The sequence below is a fragment of the Crocodylus siamensis genome, chromosome 1, assembly GCF_052110815.1.
Source record: "Crocodylus siamensis isolate JL-2025a chromosome 1, ASM5211081v1, whole genome shotgun sequence".
In the NCBI taxonomy this organism is placed as follows: domain Eukaryota; kingdom Metazoa; phylum Chordata; order Crocodylia; family Crocodylidae; genus Crocodylus; species Crocodylus siamensis.
In genome coordinates, this window is record NC_143395.1 from 319924658 (window position 1) to 319941701 (window position 17044).

Sequence of the window (17044 nt, forward strand, 5' to 3'; positions counted from 1 at the left end):
GGTACAACTAGGGGACTATGAGCTCAAAAATTCAAAGTCAGATGGATGGGAAACTGACTGTGGGGTTGGACCCAGAGAGTACTAATAGACGGATCTGTGTCAGCTCAGTGGAAGGTGGCCAGTGGGGTCCCCCAGTCTTCAGTACTTGGGCCAGTGCTTTTCAACATAGATTCATAGGTGGGAAGGGACCTCAACAGATCATCGAGTCTGACCCCTTGCCTAGACAGGAAAGAGTGCTGGAGTCAGATGACCCCAGCCAGATGCCAATCCAGCCTTCTTTTAAAGACCCCCAAGGCTGGGGAGAGCACCACCTCCCTTGGAAGCCCTTTCCATGTTTTGGCCACCCTTACCACAAAGAAGTTTTTCCTAATATCCAGACTAAATCTGCTGTCTGTCAGTTTGTGACCATTGTTCCTTGTTACCCCAAGAGGTACCCTGGTGAACAGAGCATCTCTGATCCCTTGTTGCATCCCCCTAATGAATTTGTAGGCAGCCACAAGATCACCTCTCAGCCTTCTCTTGTGGGAGCTGAAGAGGTCTAGGTCCCTCAGTCTCTCCTCATAGGACTTGTTCTATAAGCCCCTAACCATATGAGTGGCCCTCCTCTGTACCCTCTCAAGTCTATCAACAACCTTCTTGAAGTACGGTACCCAAAACTGGATGCAGTAGTCCAACTGCAGTCTGACCAATGCCGCATAGAGGGGAAGTATCACCTCCTTGGTTCTATTTGTCATTATCTGCTGATGCATGATAAAGTGTGGTTAGCTTTGCTGATGATTCTGTCACACTGATGACTTGTGTTCATCTTGCAGTCCACTACGACTCCGAAATCCCTTTCCACTTCTGTGCTGCTGAAAGGGTCACTTCCCAGCCAGTAGGTGTGCTGGATATTTTTGCAACTTAGGTGCAGGACTCTGCACTTGTCCTTGTTGTACTGCATCCTATTGTGTACTGCCCACTTTTCTAACCTGTCCAGGTCTGCCTGCAATCATTCCCTACCCTCCAGAGTGTGCGGGACCCCACTACCCACATCCTTCCAGGTCAATACCAACCTGTCTACTACCACCCTCTGGGTGCGACTGTTAAGTCAATTTGCCACCCACCAGACCTTGTAAACATCTATGTCACAGCCGCTTAATTACTTATGAGAGTGGAATGAAATACCATATCGAAGACCTTGCTAAAGCCCAAGAAAACGACATCCACCTCTACTCCTGCATCTAAGCATTTTGTGACACTATCATAAAACGAACCCATATTGGTCAGGCATGGTCTACCTGCTACAAATCCATGCTGGTTTCCCTGCTGCATTATTTTTCCCACTGGACTCCCACAAATATGATCCTTCCTAATCTTTTCAAAGACCTTTCCAAGGATGGAGGTGAGACTGACTGGCCTATAATTACTCGGATCCTCCTTCCTCCCCTTCTTGAAAATAGGGACCACACTGATCCTTTTCCAGTCCTCCAGGACATGACCCAAGCACCACAAGCACTCAAACAGCCATGCCAGTTGTTCTGCTTTGACACTGACCAATTCAGCATCCTCGGACGCAACTCATCCGGGCCTGCTGACTTGAGCACATCCAGTCCGCCCAAGTGACTCTACACCAAGTCAGCATTGACAGTTGGTAGGCTGGTGTCCCTCTGATGCCCATCTAAGAACCCATTAGGAGACTTATCTTGAGCCCTGTTCAGGAACACTGAGGCAAAAAACTCACTGAATAGCTCAGTCTTCTCCCCCCGCTCTGTCACTAATTGCTCTTCCTTTTTCAGTAGGGGTGCTATGCTGCCCTGCACCTTCCTTTTACTCCCTACATAACTAAAAACATGCTTTTTGTTGTCTTTAATTTGTGTTGCCAGCTTCAGCTCTGTAGTTGCTTTGGCATTTCTAACTGCCTCCTTGCAAATGTTGGTCAAGTAGGTATACTCCTCCTTGGTAGCTTCCCCCTGCTTTCACCGCCTATATACCTTCTTTTTTGCCCTTAGGCTCCCCTCAATTTCCCTGTTTAGCCAAGGACACTGGCAAAGTTTGCTGATGAGACTAAGTTATGGGAAGTGAGGCCACACATTGGGATAGGCTGATGATCCAGGTGGACCAAGACAAATTACTTAGATGGGTGGACCAGAACGAGATGCTTTTCAACACTGAGAAGTATAAAGTGCTCCATCTGGGGAGGAAAAATCCACAACAAACTTACAGGCTCGGTGGTACTATCCTAGCTAGCACTACATCCAAAAGGGACTTGGGATTCATAACTTACCATAAAATGAGTATGAGCCACCAGTGTGATACTTCAGATAGTAGAACAAACAATATGTTGGCATGCACCAACTGATACATCTTAAGCAAAACTAAGGAAGTTATTTTCCTGCTCTACTTGGCATTGGTGAGGCCACAGCTGGAGTACTACATCCAGTTCTGGATGATGTAGAGAATGATGTGGAGAAGCTTGAGAGAGTCCAGAGAAGAGCCACTCATATGATTAGAGGCGTGAAGAGTAAGTCATATGAGGAAAGGCTGACAGATATGGAACTGTTCAGCTTAGAAAAGAGAAGACTTCGGGGGGATTTGGTGGCAGCTTACAAATATACCAGGGGTGAGCATCAGGGGCTAGGCAAACAACTGTTCACCAAAGCACCAGGAGCAACAGTCATAAACTCCTAGAAAGAGGTTTCAGACTGGATATAAGGAAAAACTTCTTCATGGTTCATATGACCAGACTCAGAAATAGACCCTCAGCGGGACTGGTGCAGGCACCTACCCTGGAGATCTTTAAAAGGAAACTGGATGCACACCTTGCTGAGGTTATTTGACCCCAGCAGTCTTTCCTGCACAGAGCAGGGAGCTTGGACCTGATGATCTCAGAAGGTCCCTTCTAGTCCTAAACTTTTGTGAATCTGTGAGATTGAACAGGTGAATCCACATACCTGGCCTCACATCTATCCCACCCCCACATACTCAGGCTGAAGAATTTCTTCCTAAAGCTGGATAAAAACATCTTACAGGAAGTTACCTGATCACATCTATAAGACTGTAAGCAATGGTGAGTTCAATGCCACTTCCCCTTGTGAGCTGTTCCAATGTGTAATGGCCCTCACGGCTAGGAACAACATCCTATTTCAAGGTTGAATTTGTTGAACCAGCCTATGGAACTTGTTATACCCTTTAACAGGAAGGCTGGGAAGCCTTCTCTCTCCTCCCCACACCCAAACAACCTCAATCTGCAAGTACCTATGCGTAGCAATGAAGTCATCCTTTAATCTGCAATTTGATAAGATGGGCCTAAACAAATTGGCAGCTAAAATACTTCAAAGTTAGGGAGGAGTGGGGAGATAAGTTTCACGGGTTGGCATCTGTTGCAACAAAAATATTAATATTCTTTAGTTGTTTTGATTTTTCACCATTAATATATGTTTTTTTAGGAGGAATTTACTAGACATGTCTTCCCCTTCATACTTATAGTTTAGATCAGTGGCATCACTTGTGGTATGTTTTCTGCCAGGGGGTTTTCTTGGAAGAGGTTAGGTGAAGCAGTATCGGCAAACCCAAACAATTAAGAACTACGAGACAGGTGTCTCAAAAAATCATGACACTGGCTTAAATATGAAAGTATTACCAATATATCTGGTGTGTCCTATCTGCCTCCAGGTTTTTTGCGGTTTACAATTTCAAAATTATCTCTACAACCACAAGGGATTAAAATAAATAACTTTTTTAAAAAAAAGAAAGCTAAGATTCTCACATTTGCATGAATCTACGAGATGAGGCTTTAAGAACATCAAACGTTATATGAGACACGATAAAAATCACAAGAGTTGGTAGCATTCATGTGGAGGTTCTCAGAAGATGATGGAGAAACAAGTTCTCTCCCTTGGCAGTCCAACTGAGCTGCCAAGATCACCCGTGTACATCCAATGCCAGACACAATTATGAAGAACATTTCTTCTGCCACTCTTGATCACAGTCATATCTGTACTATTGTAAAAAGGGGCCTTAGGAAGTTCACCATAGAGTTACTGAAGCAAGTGTTAAGCTCTGGGCCCCTTAGCAAATTAGAGAAAGGCTGATCCATAAAACTGGCAGGAGTTTCTTACAAACTTTATCATTACTCTAAACAAGACTGGCGTGATAAATAAAGTGCTCCCAATTACTAGAAGGAGACTAAAGCAAGAATTAATGCATGTTTAAAATATATACCCACAATCCTTTCCTCCAACAGTTTAAAACAATATACTAGCTCCAGCGTGACTTTTGAGGCTTTGCTAATATTTTTGAACTGTGTTTCCTTTGCTATCCTGTATATGACATAGCTGGGAAAGGAAGCCCCTTTTGGGAGTATTCCAAGGAAAGAAGGTGAGAAGGCTGTTGTTGATTATCACTTGTTTTAGGTTTTTCTTAGGTCTGTTCATAAGTGTACTGGATACCAGACCAATCAGCAGAAGTAAGGTAAGAGGATGTGAAAAGGGAAGTACCTGTACCTCGCCTGGGTTCTTACTCAACTGTCTCAATTGTAAAAGGAGGACATTAATTACCTACTCCAAAAGAAGTGCTGTGAGCCTTAATTCATTACCATTTGTAAGGCACTGAGAGATCCTAAGGAAGCATAGAAATGTAAATTACCATTTAATGCATCCTAATGTTAAGATCACCTCCTTAAAACAGACAGATTGCTTCAATTTACACAGATTTTTTTCAATCCGATTCCATCTCAAACACAATCTTTTCATATTCAGGCACTTGAATGGGTGTTCCTACAATTTATTTTTTCTTGGAACAATTTAACTTAGTAAACAGATCTCTGTGTACAGTTTTAAATTACCTTTTACATGGTACTGCTAAAATGTGAACAGATAGCCACATTCTAGAATAGCTTTCATGAAAATGCAAATGAACAGTTCATACTAATTTACTGGTTGAATGAAGAACGCAATTCTAAGATTAAAAATTAGTAGACACTGGTTGATAAAATAAATACAAATAAATCTAATGGCAACATTAAAGCAGCTTCCACTTTCACTGCATCATTACCAAATTATTCCTCGTGCTCTGATGGCATTCAAAACACCTTTATTTCCTCCCACCTCCAAATTATATTAGCTTGGCTAGACAATGTCAGACAGTTCAAGCAATTATGTTGCTCTCTAATGCCTGGCCTTCAAAAAGGGTGTGCACCCTTAACGTGTTATGGCTGAGGGAGACTATTTGATTATGAAATATAGACAACTGGGGTTGCAAGGATGACGTTTCAAAAGAGCTCTTGAGTTTTAGATGCCTGTAAATAAAAAAATTCCAAGTCACAGCAGCCTCTACTATCCCCTTTCCATGTCAGAAAGAAGAGCAACAGAAGCAGTAGCAAGGGGGAGCCTACAAGGAGAGAAATACGAAAATCTCCAGATTCTTGAGGTTCCTTTCACAAATGGCCAGAAACAGTCAATAAAAGAGTATCAGAGTATCACTCTCTTTCAGACTGGGCCCAGGACCTGTCTGGGGCACCAGGGTCAGTTCTTTATCAATGTGTAAATAAGACCCCAGCACTCTTTCCTGCCCAGGACAGGGGGTCAGACTTGAAGATCTACTGAGATCCTTTCTGACCCTAACAATCTATGAAATCTATGAAAACAAATCAGTCTCAACCACACTTAGCAGGGCTTGGTGCCAGTAAGTTTCCAGCACTAACTTTTACAGCTGGAAAACCTGGCTTATTGGCATTTAGGCACGTCTCTCTAATCTAAAACCTATTACAGCAAGGGTTTTTTCAGTGTGTCACCAGTTATCAAAAATGAAAATGTTGGGTGCTTAGCAAAGCTATTAATCATTGGCTGTAGCAGCTTCTGCTAAGGCCAAACAGGTCTTCAGGATCTCAGAGCCCCGGACCCAAACAATCACTGCACGTGACATAATTTCATAGTTTCACGGTTTCATAGTAGCTAGGGTCAGGAGGGACCTGAACAGATCATCTAGCCTGACCCCCTGCCACAGGCAAGAATGAATGCTGGGTTCACAAGACCCCAGACAGGTGATCATCCAACCTCCTCTTGAATTTGCCCAAGGTAGGGCGAGGACCACTTCCCTGGGAAGCTGGTTCCAGATTTTGGCCACCCTAACTGTAAAATATTGCCTTCTGATCTCTAACCTAACCTATTCTCCATCAGCTTGTTATCATTGTTCCTTGTCACCCCAGTTGGGTGACCTATTTGCTGTTGATCTCCCCTGACGAGTTTGTAGGCAGCCACTAGGTCCCCGCTCAGCCTCCTCTTGCTGAGACAGAACAGGTTTAGGTCCCTCAGTCTCTCCTCATAGGGCCTGTCCTGCTGCCCTCTCACCAAGCAGGTAGCCCTCCTCTGAACCCTCTCCAGGCTGGTCACATCCCTTTTGAAGTGCAGTGCCCAGTACTGGATGCAGTACTCCAACTGCGGCCTGACTAATGTCGCATAGAGGGGGAGTATCACCTCCTTGGACTGGCCTGAGATGCACCTTTGGATGCATGACAAGGTATGACTGGCATTGGCTGCTCATGTTCATCTTGGAGTCAATAATGACTCCAAGATCCCTTTCCACCTCCATCCTTTCAAGGAGGGAACTCCCCAACCTGTATGTATGCTGTGGATTCCTTCTCCCAAGGTGCAGCACCCTGCATTTGTCTATGCTGAACCCCATCCTATTCTTCTCTGCCCACTTTTGTAATCTAAATCTATTTCCAGCCTCTCTCTCCCTTCAAGTGTGCCCACCTCGCCCCACATCTTAGTGTCATCAACAAACTTGGACAGCGTGCTTTCCACCCCCTCGTCCAAGTCGCTGATGAAAATGTTAAACAGTATGGACCCGAGGACCGAGCCCGGGGGTACCCCACTGCTCGCATCTCGCCAGTTTGAGTACAACCCGTCCACCACTACTCTCTGAGTGCGCCCCATCAGCCAATTTTTTACCCATCCAACTGTGCAGGCATCAATGCCACAGTAGCTTAATTTATTGATGAGGATGGGGTGAGAGAATGTCAAAGGCCTTCTTAAAGTCTAGAAAGACTACATCCATGGTGATTTAGTTACTTGGTCACAAAAGCCAATCAGGTTGATCACGCAGGACCTACCTTTGACGAACCCATGCTGACTGCCCCTGAACATGATCTCCCCTGCAGGCCCCCCCACAGATGTGCTCCTTGATGCTTCTCTCCAAGATCTTCCCAAGCACTGAGGTAAGGCTTGCAGACCTACAGTTACTTGGGTCCTCCTTCCTCCTTTTCTTGAAAATTGGGACCACATTAGCTAGTTTCCAATCCCCCGGCACCTGGCCAGATGACCACGAATGCTCTTACAGCCAGGCCAAGGGCTCCGCGATGACCCCTGCCAGCTCCCTCAACACCCTTGGGTGGAGGGCATCTGGACCTGCAGATTTAAAAATGTCCAGCCCTTCCAGAAGATCCCTAACTACATCTGCACAGACCGAAGGCCTGACAGAGCTGTCCAAAGACTGTCTCTACCTCTGGCAGGAGGGATGTCCCAGTCCCTGTTCAAGAAAACAGAGGCAAAGAAACTGTTAAAAATATTAGCTTTCTTGTCTGGCGTAGCCACAAGATTACCATTTGCATCTTGTAGGGGCCCTACATTGCCTGGTGCCCTTTTCTTGCTCCCAATGTACTTGAAAAAGGACTTTTTGTTGTCCTTAATCCTGGACACTAGCCAGAGTTCCATCTCTACTTTGGCCTTCCTAATAGCCCTCCTACACTCAGGTCATTTCTTCATAATGACATACTCAAGTCATTTCTTCACAACTAGAAAGTAGAGTGCACTGATACACTGGTCCATAACATATCAGCACTGATAAAAGGAAAATTGACATTATTAGCAATTGGCTTTTTTTTGGCTGATGTGGCTGATAATGTCACCGATAAATGCTGTGTGCATGTGTGCAGCCACAGCATGCGTGTAGCCTGTCAGCTTGGAGGGCAGGATCCAGCCAGTAAGTCTGGGGGGGAGGCGGGTGGAAGGGGCATGGGGGAACAGATCAAGGCCCCCATGGTGAGGGAGGGAAGGCAGCTGGGGCAGGAGCAGGCACTGCACAACCGGGGCAGGGCACGGTGTGGGATGGAGCTGTGAGCAGCTCGTCTGGGGGGCAGACGGTGGCAGGGAGGGGGGAAGCTCCTGCTGCCACATACACTGTTGGGGAAGGCATGGGAGCCATGTGACCTCTGGATTTGTGTGTGGGAAAAGGTCAAGTTGCTTGCTGCACACTCGGGGCTGAAAGTTGTGCTGGTTTCTTCCAGGCAGAAGCAATGAGCTGGGGCTGTGCTCACAGTGGGTAGGAGTGGGGTGGGTAGTGGCGGCGCTGGGAGGAGGACTACAGGGGTACTACAGCAAATTATGGGGTTGCTGTAGCCCACCTGGTAGGTTCCCTCCCAGCTGCTACCCGCCCCACCCTGCCTGGAGAGAGCACATTTCCACCCCATCTCTCCTCCCCCTCAAGGAAGAGGCTGGCGTAGCCTGTGGCCCCAAGCAGGCACTGGATAGCCTGCTCTTGCCCCACACACAGATCTGGGGGGCACATGCCCCCTAAGCCTCCCCCAAGGTGTGTGCAGTGGTGAAAGCCATCCCCTTTCACATCCCAGATGAGTCCCCCATGGCTCTGTCTCACACCCTGCCCCAGCCCAGGTGGGCAGTGCCTGCCCCAGCCCCAGCCCCAGCCCCACTCCATCCTTCCCCATGGAGGCCTTGATCTGCTCCCCCCACACCCCTCCACCCCAAAAGACTTACCAGGTGGATGCTGCTCTCCAAGCTGCCAGGTTGCATATCAGCAATCAGATCAGTATTAGCCGATACGGCTGGTCAATAATCAGCCATTGGTATTGGTCCAAAAATCTTTATTGGTACTCCCCTACTAGGAAAGGTATGTTTATTTTTATATGGAAATTTAGCTTCTAATGCAATCATAAAACTGTACGAGAGCAGGGTTCTTTCTATACAGGTGTTTGCATAACCTATGTCTTAATCTAACCCTAGGAAATGGGTGAATGTCTGAAGGTCTTGTAAGTGTTCAAACTGACAAACTCAATATAACCATGAGGACTACAAGGGCAGAAAAGAAACCTAACTGCTAAAGAAACAGAATGTCCAGTGATTCAGACTGAGGGGCGACTGACAAGCACATCCTGTCAAGCCATCTTCTACATCTTGTGAATGCTCTCAGTGGAAGGATGTTAGCAAGATACTGTACTGGGGACATACTGAACCCATGAACAGGAACTCTTTGGGGAAATTCTCAAAGGAGAATATGTAAGGCAGCTGCCTTAAATAATCCATCATCTAAATACAATGCATACTTTGTAATTTGAGAGCCTAAAATCCCACCTGTTCTACAGATAGGAAGTGTTTAATTTTCAAAAACTCAATTACTTATTGAAATTCACTCTTCACAGAAGACAAAGCTAAAGCAAGACACCAAATATTTCAAGGCTGCAAAACTAAATGTTATATTGCTACGGCAGAATCCTATTTCCCATATTTAAAACACAGGTAATAGATACCTGATTCAGTTTTCAGAAAGAAAATTATAGCTTTTTAAATTCAAAGGCCTGGTTTTTTTTTCCATTTAGATTGCATTTTCCTGTTTCTCTATACCTGGAAAAAGGCTGTCCCTCATTTTGATAAAACTGCACAACTTCTGTCCTGAACCAACTGATGAAAGTAAGTGCAAGATTAAACATATTTACTTCTGCAAAATACACACCTTCTCCCCAACAATCAGCCCCCCAAAATTGGGGTGCCTGCCTTAAACATGAAGACCAGTTTTTCTTCGCTAGAATAGAAGCAAGCATGGAGACACTGCTGCAAGAAGGCTGCCATGCTTGTCTGTCTGCCAGCCTTCGGGAGGGAGGGAGTAGAGTTCACCCCTCAGGATCAGAGCTACAGTGTTAACCATGTAACAGCCAGAGCTGCAGCAGTCAGGATCCCTGCAGGAAGCATTCAGTATGATTGGAAAAATCTTTTCTTTTTCATTCTGCTCTCCCAAAACAAGGTGCATATCTTATTTGGTGGGGGGGGGTATGTGAGAAAATATGGTAATACTTTGAGCCATATATCAAATGGCTTTGTTATTAGCTAGAGAAATAGCTCAACTTAACAGCATAAGAAAATCAAATTACCCAGCCACATTGCACACATGCTTGTACAGTTCACAAAAACCTTCTAGAATTATGAAGTATGGGTGTACTAATGTTAACTGACATTTAGAGAGTTGATAATAGCAAAATAACAGGGATCGACAGTGAGTTTTAGGTTTTTTACCAGAAAGTTCAGGAAGCAGACTTATTCCACTGCATTATGTGTTTATCTACTGCAACTGTATTACTGTAATTGTTCTCAGCCCACACACCATCCAATATGAATACCTCTCAGTGACCTACAAACGGATATCCTGGAGAGCATGCCTTCACTACATTGTTAGTTCACACACTAATTCAAGTTCTGACCCTAAACTGACTCTCATCCACACATTCTCTAGTCCAAGCTAAGTGGTGCTTGCAGTTTGAGCTAGATCCCTGTCAACATGGTGGGTAGATGGGCTGAAGCTGTAGCACTGTAAATGCTTGAACTAGTCATACAGTGGGAAGGCAACAGCTCATACTACGATAATTTATCAGCTGCTAAACCATTTGTTCTGCATAGCCAGTTCAGTGCAGCACTAGTCACATGTCATTGCTCAAGAGATATAGAGCTTATTAATATAGGTCCAGCACCACACTATGTTATTCCCGCATTACACACAGAGAAGGCATGCATCTCTTAAGTATTAATGCTGGAGTGCTCAACCCTTGGCCCACAGGGCTCTGTCAGCTGGCTCGCAGGGCTCCCCAAGGGTCCAGAAATCTGTCAGCAGGGGAGCAGTAGCAGCACTAATTTCCGCTCCCCTGCTGCCAATTTTCTGACACGTGGAGAACCCCGTGCACTGGACAAGGCGGTTGGCGCTTGACCAGATCCAAACACACAGGGTTGGGCTGGTGTGTGGCCAGATCCAGGCATGCAGTCAAGCTGGTATGCTGGATCATACCTACAAACTGACCCCACATGGGATACAGCCCAGAGACCAACTCTGTGCCACTCATCCAGCTCCTGGAGCTGGAAGGTTGGATGCCATTTGTTTAACATCATACTAGGTCAATGTAGTCAAGCCCTTTGTCTTTCACTCTGGTTGGCCTTGCTCAAATTAGGCCATGGTAAGTAGAATAAGTTAAATGTACTTACTCAAGTTAATTGTGGCAATGAGGAGAAGAATACAACAAGAATATGTTGTGGGGTTATTTTTTCTCCAGAATTGGAGAAGCACTGTCAAAAAACATATTATGCCAAAAGGATGGCTTTTTCTATGTGCTCATTTAGTAGTACAGTAGTTCTAAACCTAGAAAATAAGTAGATTGGGACATCTATGAGCCAAAAAAAGTTCTACTGGATTACACAAATGTTTACTAAGACATCACAAGTATATAATCATGAATCTATTTCTATTTTTAACCCCAAATTTTCAAGGCCATGGAACCCAACTATAAACTGTTCCACCAGACTGACTCTTAACATGTACATTTTAGCTAAGAAGCAAAAGTATTTAACCCTGTTCTGGGAAGCTACACATTTTAAGATTCCATGACTCAAAAAGTAAAAGCTTCAGTTTAAAAATGAAATGTATAGGTAGACTTAAGTATTTAAGAAATAGTCTGCACTTGCTGATATCAGGCTGTCTGAACAATCTCCCTGACTCGATTTTTTCTTTTTGGAAGATTTACATACTGCCAATTTGGTGGAGATGCCACATGCTGCACTGCTCATTTTAAACATGTGTTGGAGGCCAATGACCCTATACACAAGAACATCTCCAAAGAAGCTGCTGCAGTTTATCATACAGTAATCCAAGGATTAAAGGCATTAACAGCTCGTAATGACATGATAGAGTGTAATAACTCCAAAGGAGCTGTTCTGTGTGTGTAAAGGTACGCGGAATGCAAGACCAACCAAACATGCCTGCACAGAAATCTTTTCTCTCTAAATTTTCTCTAAAAGAAAAGATTGACTATCCAACTGAACAAAACTGGTACAAAACAAAACAAACTCCAAAACAATATAAAGTATCTAAATATTGTCTTCAAAGTAACACTAACAGCATAACTGTCTTCAAGAGGGTTTTTGCTAGTGTTATTGAATTTGGCTCTATGAAACTAATATACATAAAGCAAACAAGCAAGGTGCAAATAAATAAATCACTGGCGAAGTTTACAAGTCAAAAACTGAAATATTTATCAGTCCCATCTTCAAGTATTTTCCTTAAACTGTTTTTTCCTCGTCAAATGCACTATTTTCAATGCTACAAACAGATCTATATACTTAAAAATTAAAAGGTTTCGACTCAGATTCCCATAAAATTATACATATTCTTCTCACCATCCAGAAGAATTATTTTTGTAATAATATTTCATAAAATGTTAAAAGTTATTAAAATGTGAGTAAAGATTTGAGGGCCTGTCAATCTTTATTAACAGATTGGGCTCTACTTCCAAGATCTCCACTCTATTCTTACCTTACTTTGTTGTATATGCTATAAATATAGCAGTATGTGTGACTAGCAGTGCTATTCTATGCTCTTATCCAAAATTCATAGGACAAAGAAAAGATACACCAGGGCAATTCATAATGGAACTTGTTTCGAGTCTGTGGAATCAAATTAAATCCTTCACATTAATTTACCATAATTTGTTTCATCATCTATCTCATAGTAACCTAAATTTTTAACATTTATTTTTAGTTGAATTGAAAAAATACTTCACAAAAAGTATGGTTTTGAACACAGTTGTCAAACCAGATGCAAGTAATTGTGCATTGAATAGTTAGAAACAGCAAGACAAGATTTGAAATATCTAGTGCTTCTATAACATGTTTTAAAATGTATTCACCATAAAATAAAAATAGGATTTGTTTTCAATATAAAAAGTATTACTTTTTTATTATTATTATTTAGCATATGCAGTTTTCCTTCTTACCTTTAAGGAATCAAAGCAAGCAATAACTCTTCCATTTTCCACCTGGCAGCTTTTGGGGGGATGTGCAAATTTGCATTCTTCATCAGAACGTGAACAAGTTCCCCTCTGAAATTGTCTGCAAACTTCCAATGTTAGCCATTTTGTATCTCTTACAGGAGCAACATTCAAAGCCATGATGAAAAACGGATTTAGATTTTGTAATTTACTGTTAAGTCAATTATGCCAAGCAAACTCCAATTCCAAAAATAACTGCTGAAGGACAGGTTTGGGGGCAGGGAGAAAAAACAAAACAAAACTCCTCCTAGCAGCAATGAAGAAATAAATTGCTTATTGGAGTCCAAAACGTGCAAAGCAGAATGAGCAAAGAATATTTATCAACAAGCAGTCACTCATCAATCAATATGTCCCATGTGTAGATTTTTGGCTGCAAAAAATTCATACTCAGTGGTATCTCTGGCTGTAAAATGTGTAAGTCTCTTGGTTGTATGCTGACACAACTGTTTTAACTACAGTTACTTCAATGCAATGGCAATCCTCAATAGATTATTAATTCTTCATAGGCTGGTTGCTGGTATTGATTACACAGGGAAAGCAATGTAGTCAGCTGTTCACGTCCTACCAGTAATTTTTCTTCAGCTTTTTTAATGTTGAAATCAGTTTCACATCAAAAATCGGCAAACAGAGTTGAGGTACCTTCTGCCACATATATGGTCAGGGCAACATCTAGCTGGCAGAGATAATATTTTGAAAACAGACAGGCGTAGCACTCTTCTTTCATAAAAGTGACTTCACGAAGGCACTTTTTAATCATTGACCTGACAAAACAAATAAAATATCAGTTTATTTTCAATTTTATTTGACTCAACAATGTATAAACCCATCATCACTTTTTACCTGAAAATTGTGCCACAAAAAGTGCAGGCTAAAATTTAAAAAAATCCTCCATTGTTAAGTTATGCTTAACAAGGGACTAACCAATCGAAACATGTATTGCAGCAATATTCTAGGCAGCCAGCCAGAAGTTGGAAATGACTCAAATAGATGAACGTGATAGACGCGTTAATTAGGCATGCTGGTTGTGAAACAATTCAATCAAATGTGTTTAGTCCCCAAAACAATATATTAGAACCATAGTTTCAATTAATTTATCATGCATCTTTAGATTGCATCATTTGTTATAAAAAGTTGCTTATTTGCTTAGTTGTTTAAAAAAATATACGTTAGAATTTTATACATCTCATCTCTGAAAGAGGTTGTCATCTTAATATTAGGAAGAAGCCACTGTAACGAAAAGGGCAATCAATGTTAATTTTCTTTTTGTAAATTGCAGATCATTTCTAAAGGACTTCATATAAGGTTAGAATGGCCTGCTTTTAAATCACAGTTCTCTAACAAATTATCTTTATTGTAAAACTATCATTTTATGGCAATGGTTCTTTCATTAAAATGCAACATGATCCAATTTTTTAAAACAAAAATATGTATTTGGAAGTCAAAGACCTCAACAAATATTTGTCATAATAAATTACTACAGAAATTAAACAGTTTATGTTAACAATTTTTATCTGGAGATAAGGTAATTTCTGATCTGATTTTGCATTAAGTAGTTATATGCAAAAGTAGCTATATGCAGATTCTAGTCAGAGCAAATTACTGTATTATTTTAAAAAGAAAAAAATACAGAAATGCATGAATCTTCAAAACACATCAATAGAAACCTTAGAATCTCTCTAAAGCAGTGTCAGTTTTCCTATGCCAGGATAAATAAATTTCTTGCGCTTCGGTTCATCCAGTTTAACCAAAATCAATGTGGTAACATAAGAAAGAATTACTCACAGAGAAGGGCGGGATCAGGGCCTAAATTCGACTTCTCGGTTCCCACAGTAAAATGATTTTGTATTATTTGGTAATGGAATCAATACAAAGAAGTTCAACATGACTGATACTTGCAACAAGTTCAGATCTACTGCTACCAACATTAATCAGACTAATATCCCACTGACTCAGCTCAAAACTGTTTCAAACGAAACATGCTATGAGAGATTACTGAGTAAAATTTAACTAGGACAACTTAGTCATTAAGTTGCCCTAGTTACATTACTCAAAGTATACAGTGTTTTATTTCAGTAATTTGAAATACAGTACAGATTTGTAATAGAGCGTATTATAGGAACTACATTTTTTTTGTTCATTCCATCTGTGTAAGCTATTGTCTTGTACAGAATCAAAAAGAAGTTGGATATACTCAAAACCTATAAAAAAAAGAAAGGGATTAAGTCTGGAGAAAGATTTCCAACTTCCTTCAGAGCAGATTGTTTAATAAGCTAAAACGTAATGTAGGAGATATGTATCCTCTCCAAACCAGCCGTTTGTAAAGGTTTTCATCTTCAAAGATTTGTAGATGCATTGATTTCTACTCAGATATATTGAGTTCCACTCAGTTTAGGTAATAATACCATTTAGGGAGAGAGACTGATCAAACAGTGTTATTTGGGGGCAGGGGGAAAAAGGTGAAGTAGCTTTGAAAAGGAAGAGTTAAGTGGTGACAAGCAGTAAGCAGAGACTGTGGAGGATGGATAGGTGAGGGGATTTGTGGGGTGGAGTGAGATTTGGAGAAAAGGTAGAAGCTAGTGCTTTGGGAGAATAGGGCAAGGGAGCAAGAAAATTTTGGAAGAAAAGGAGAGCAGAAGAAGACTTACAGGAAAGATAGAAAAGTCCACGTGTTCTGACAGAGAGGTTAAAAAAAGGGTGGTGGGAGGTAGGGAGAAACAAGAGCTATTTGGAGAAAAATAAGACACAGAGGAGGCAATTCACAGATGTGCTACAGCCACAAGATCTGACATATTCAGTGTACTCCTCCCCAGCACATGCAGAACAACCTCCTAAGGAGCTCCAAGTACAACAGGCTCAGTGCCCTATTTCCTGACCTTTGGTTTAAGCCACTGATGCTGAACCTTCTTCCCTGGTGGGCTGGATGGGCGATGCCCAATTGGTCCATGGGCTTGATGTGGCTGGTGGTCCCAATCCAGTGCCTGGAACAGACACAGGAGACACCATCAGCTGTACAAAGGGGAATGGGGGGGCAGTCTGACCTCAAATAAGCTCTATGGGGGGGGGGAAGGGAGTGTGGCATGGCCCCACCAGGGAGGTAAGGAGGAACAACTCGGCCCCTATCCAGTTGGGGGGGGGGGAGGGGAGTAGTGGTGGTGGAGGGAGCGTGGCCCAGCTCCAACCAGTCATATGGGCCTTGGGGTTTGGGAATTTGGCAGGGGCAAGGGTGGTTGTATTAATTGCCACTGCTACCCCACTGTCAAATTTTCTGACCAGTGGGGAGTCCCACAGGGAAGATGCAATGGCTCTATGGATTGCATTTGGCCCAAGAACAAGCAGTTGAACACCCCTGGTTTAAGCAGATGTTTTCTTCTCCCATCTTGCCTAGTTCTACACTGTGTCTCACAGATCTCAATGCGGGTTTCAACAGGACAGTCAGAGTCTAATGACGAAAAAGTCTGGAAAGGTATCTTGCCAAGCATTTTTCTGCTATATGTGTCAGAGTGTTTTTAGGCATCCCCAGAGGCACTGGATGTTGGCTACAGCCTAGGCTGGGGACTTCAGCCAGGGTGTGCTGATTCTCCAGCAAAGCCAGAGGTTCCAGGCAAGGGGGTTTTACCCACCTGCTCAGGGTCAGACTGACTGCAATACTTGGAGTCAGGAAGGAATTTTACCCCATGCTCAGATTTATATGAACTGTAGCGGTTTTTGCCTTCCTCTGTAGCAGGGGGTGTCGCCCTCTACCTGGAATCTCTTGAGTATATACTGACAACATTTTATAGAAACAGAACACAGGCTGCCATGGTTCCCCTGCTTTATCTGTGGCAGGGCAGGTCAGTGTCATGTTTATGTTGCATCAGGGTTGATGGTGTTCTTATGTAGATTTTAAATTACAGTAGTATGGAATGGTTTGGACAGGGATGATCCTCCCTTAGATAAACAGATGACTTCTGCAGGTCCACTCCAACCCTG

General features: G+C 42.7%; 1 protein-coding gene across 11 annotated transcripts in view; it reads right to left on the reverse strand.

Moving 5' to 3' along the window:
- MBNL2 (muscleblind like splicing regulator 2) overlaps positions 1–17044 on the reverse strand; it is a 165096-nt gene that overhangs the window by 94362 nt on the left and 53690 nt on the right. For 9 of the 11 annotated variants that reach the window (XM_090023222.1, XM_090023290.1, XM_090023272.1 and 6 more), the window contains 2 exons: positions 15949–16053; positions 13022–13836 (listed from right to left, as the gene is read on the reverse strand). In XM_090023222.1, the coding sequence (XP_089879348.1) occupies positions 13022–13195 (174 nt within the window). In that variant the 5' untranslated portion in view covers positions 13196–13836; positions 15949–16053. The remainder of the gene's footprint in view (positions 1–13021; positions 13837–15948; positions 16054–17044) is intronic. The other 2 variants (XM_090023252.1, XM_090023262.1) reach the window with 1 other exon arrangement.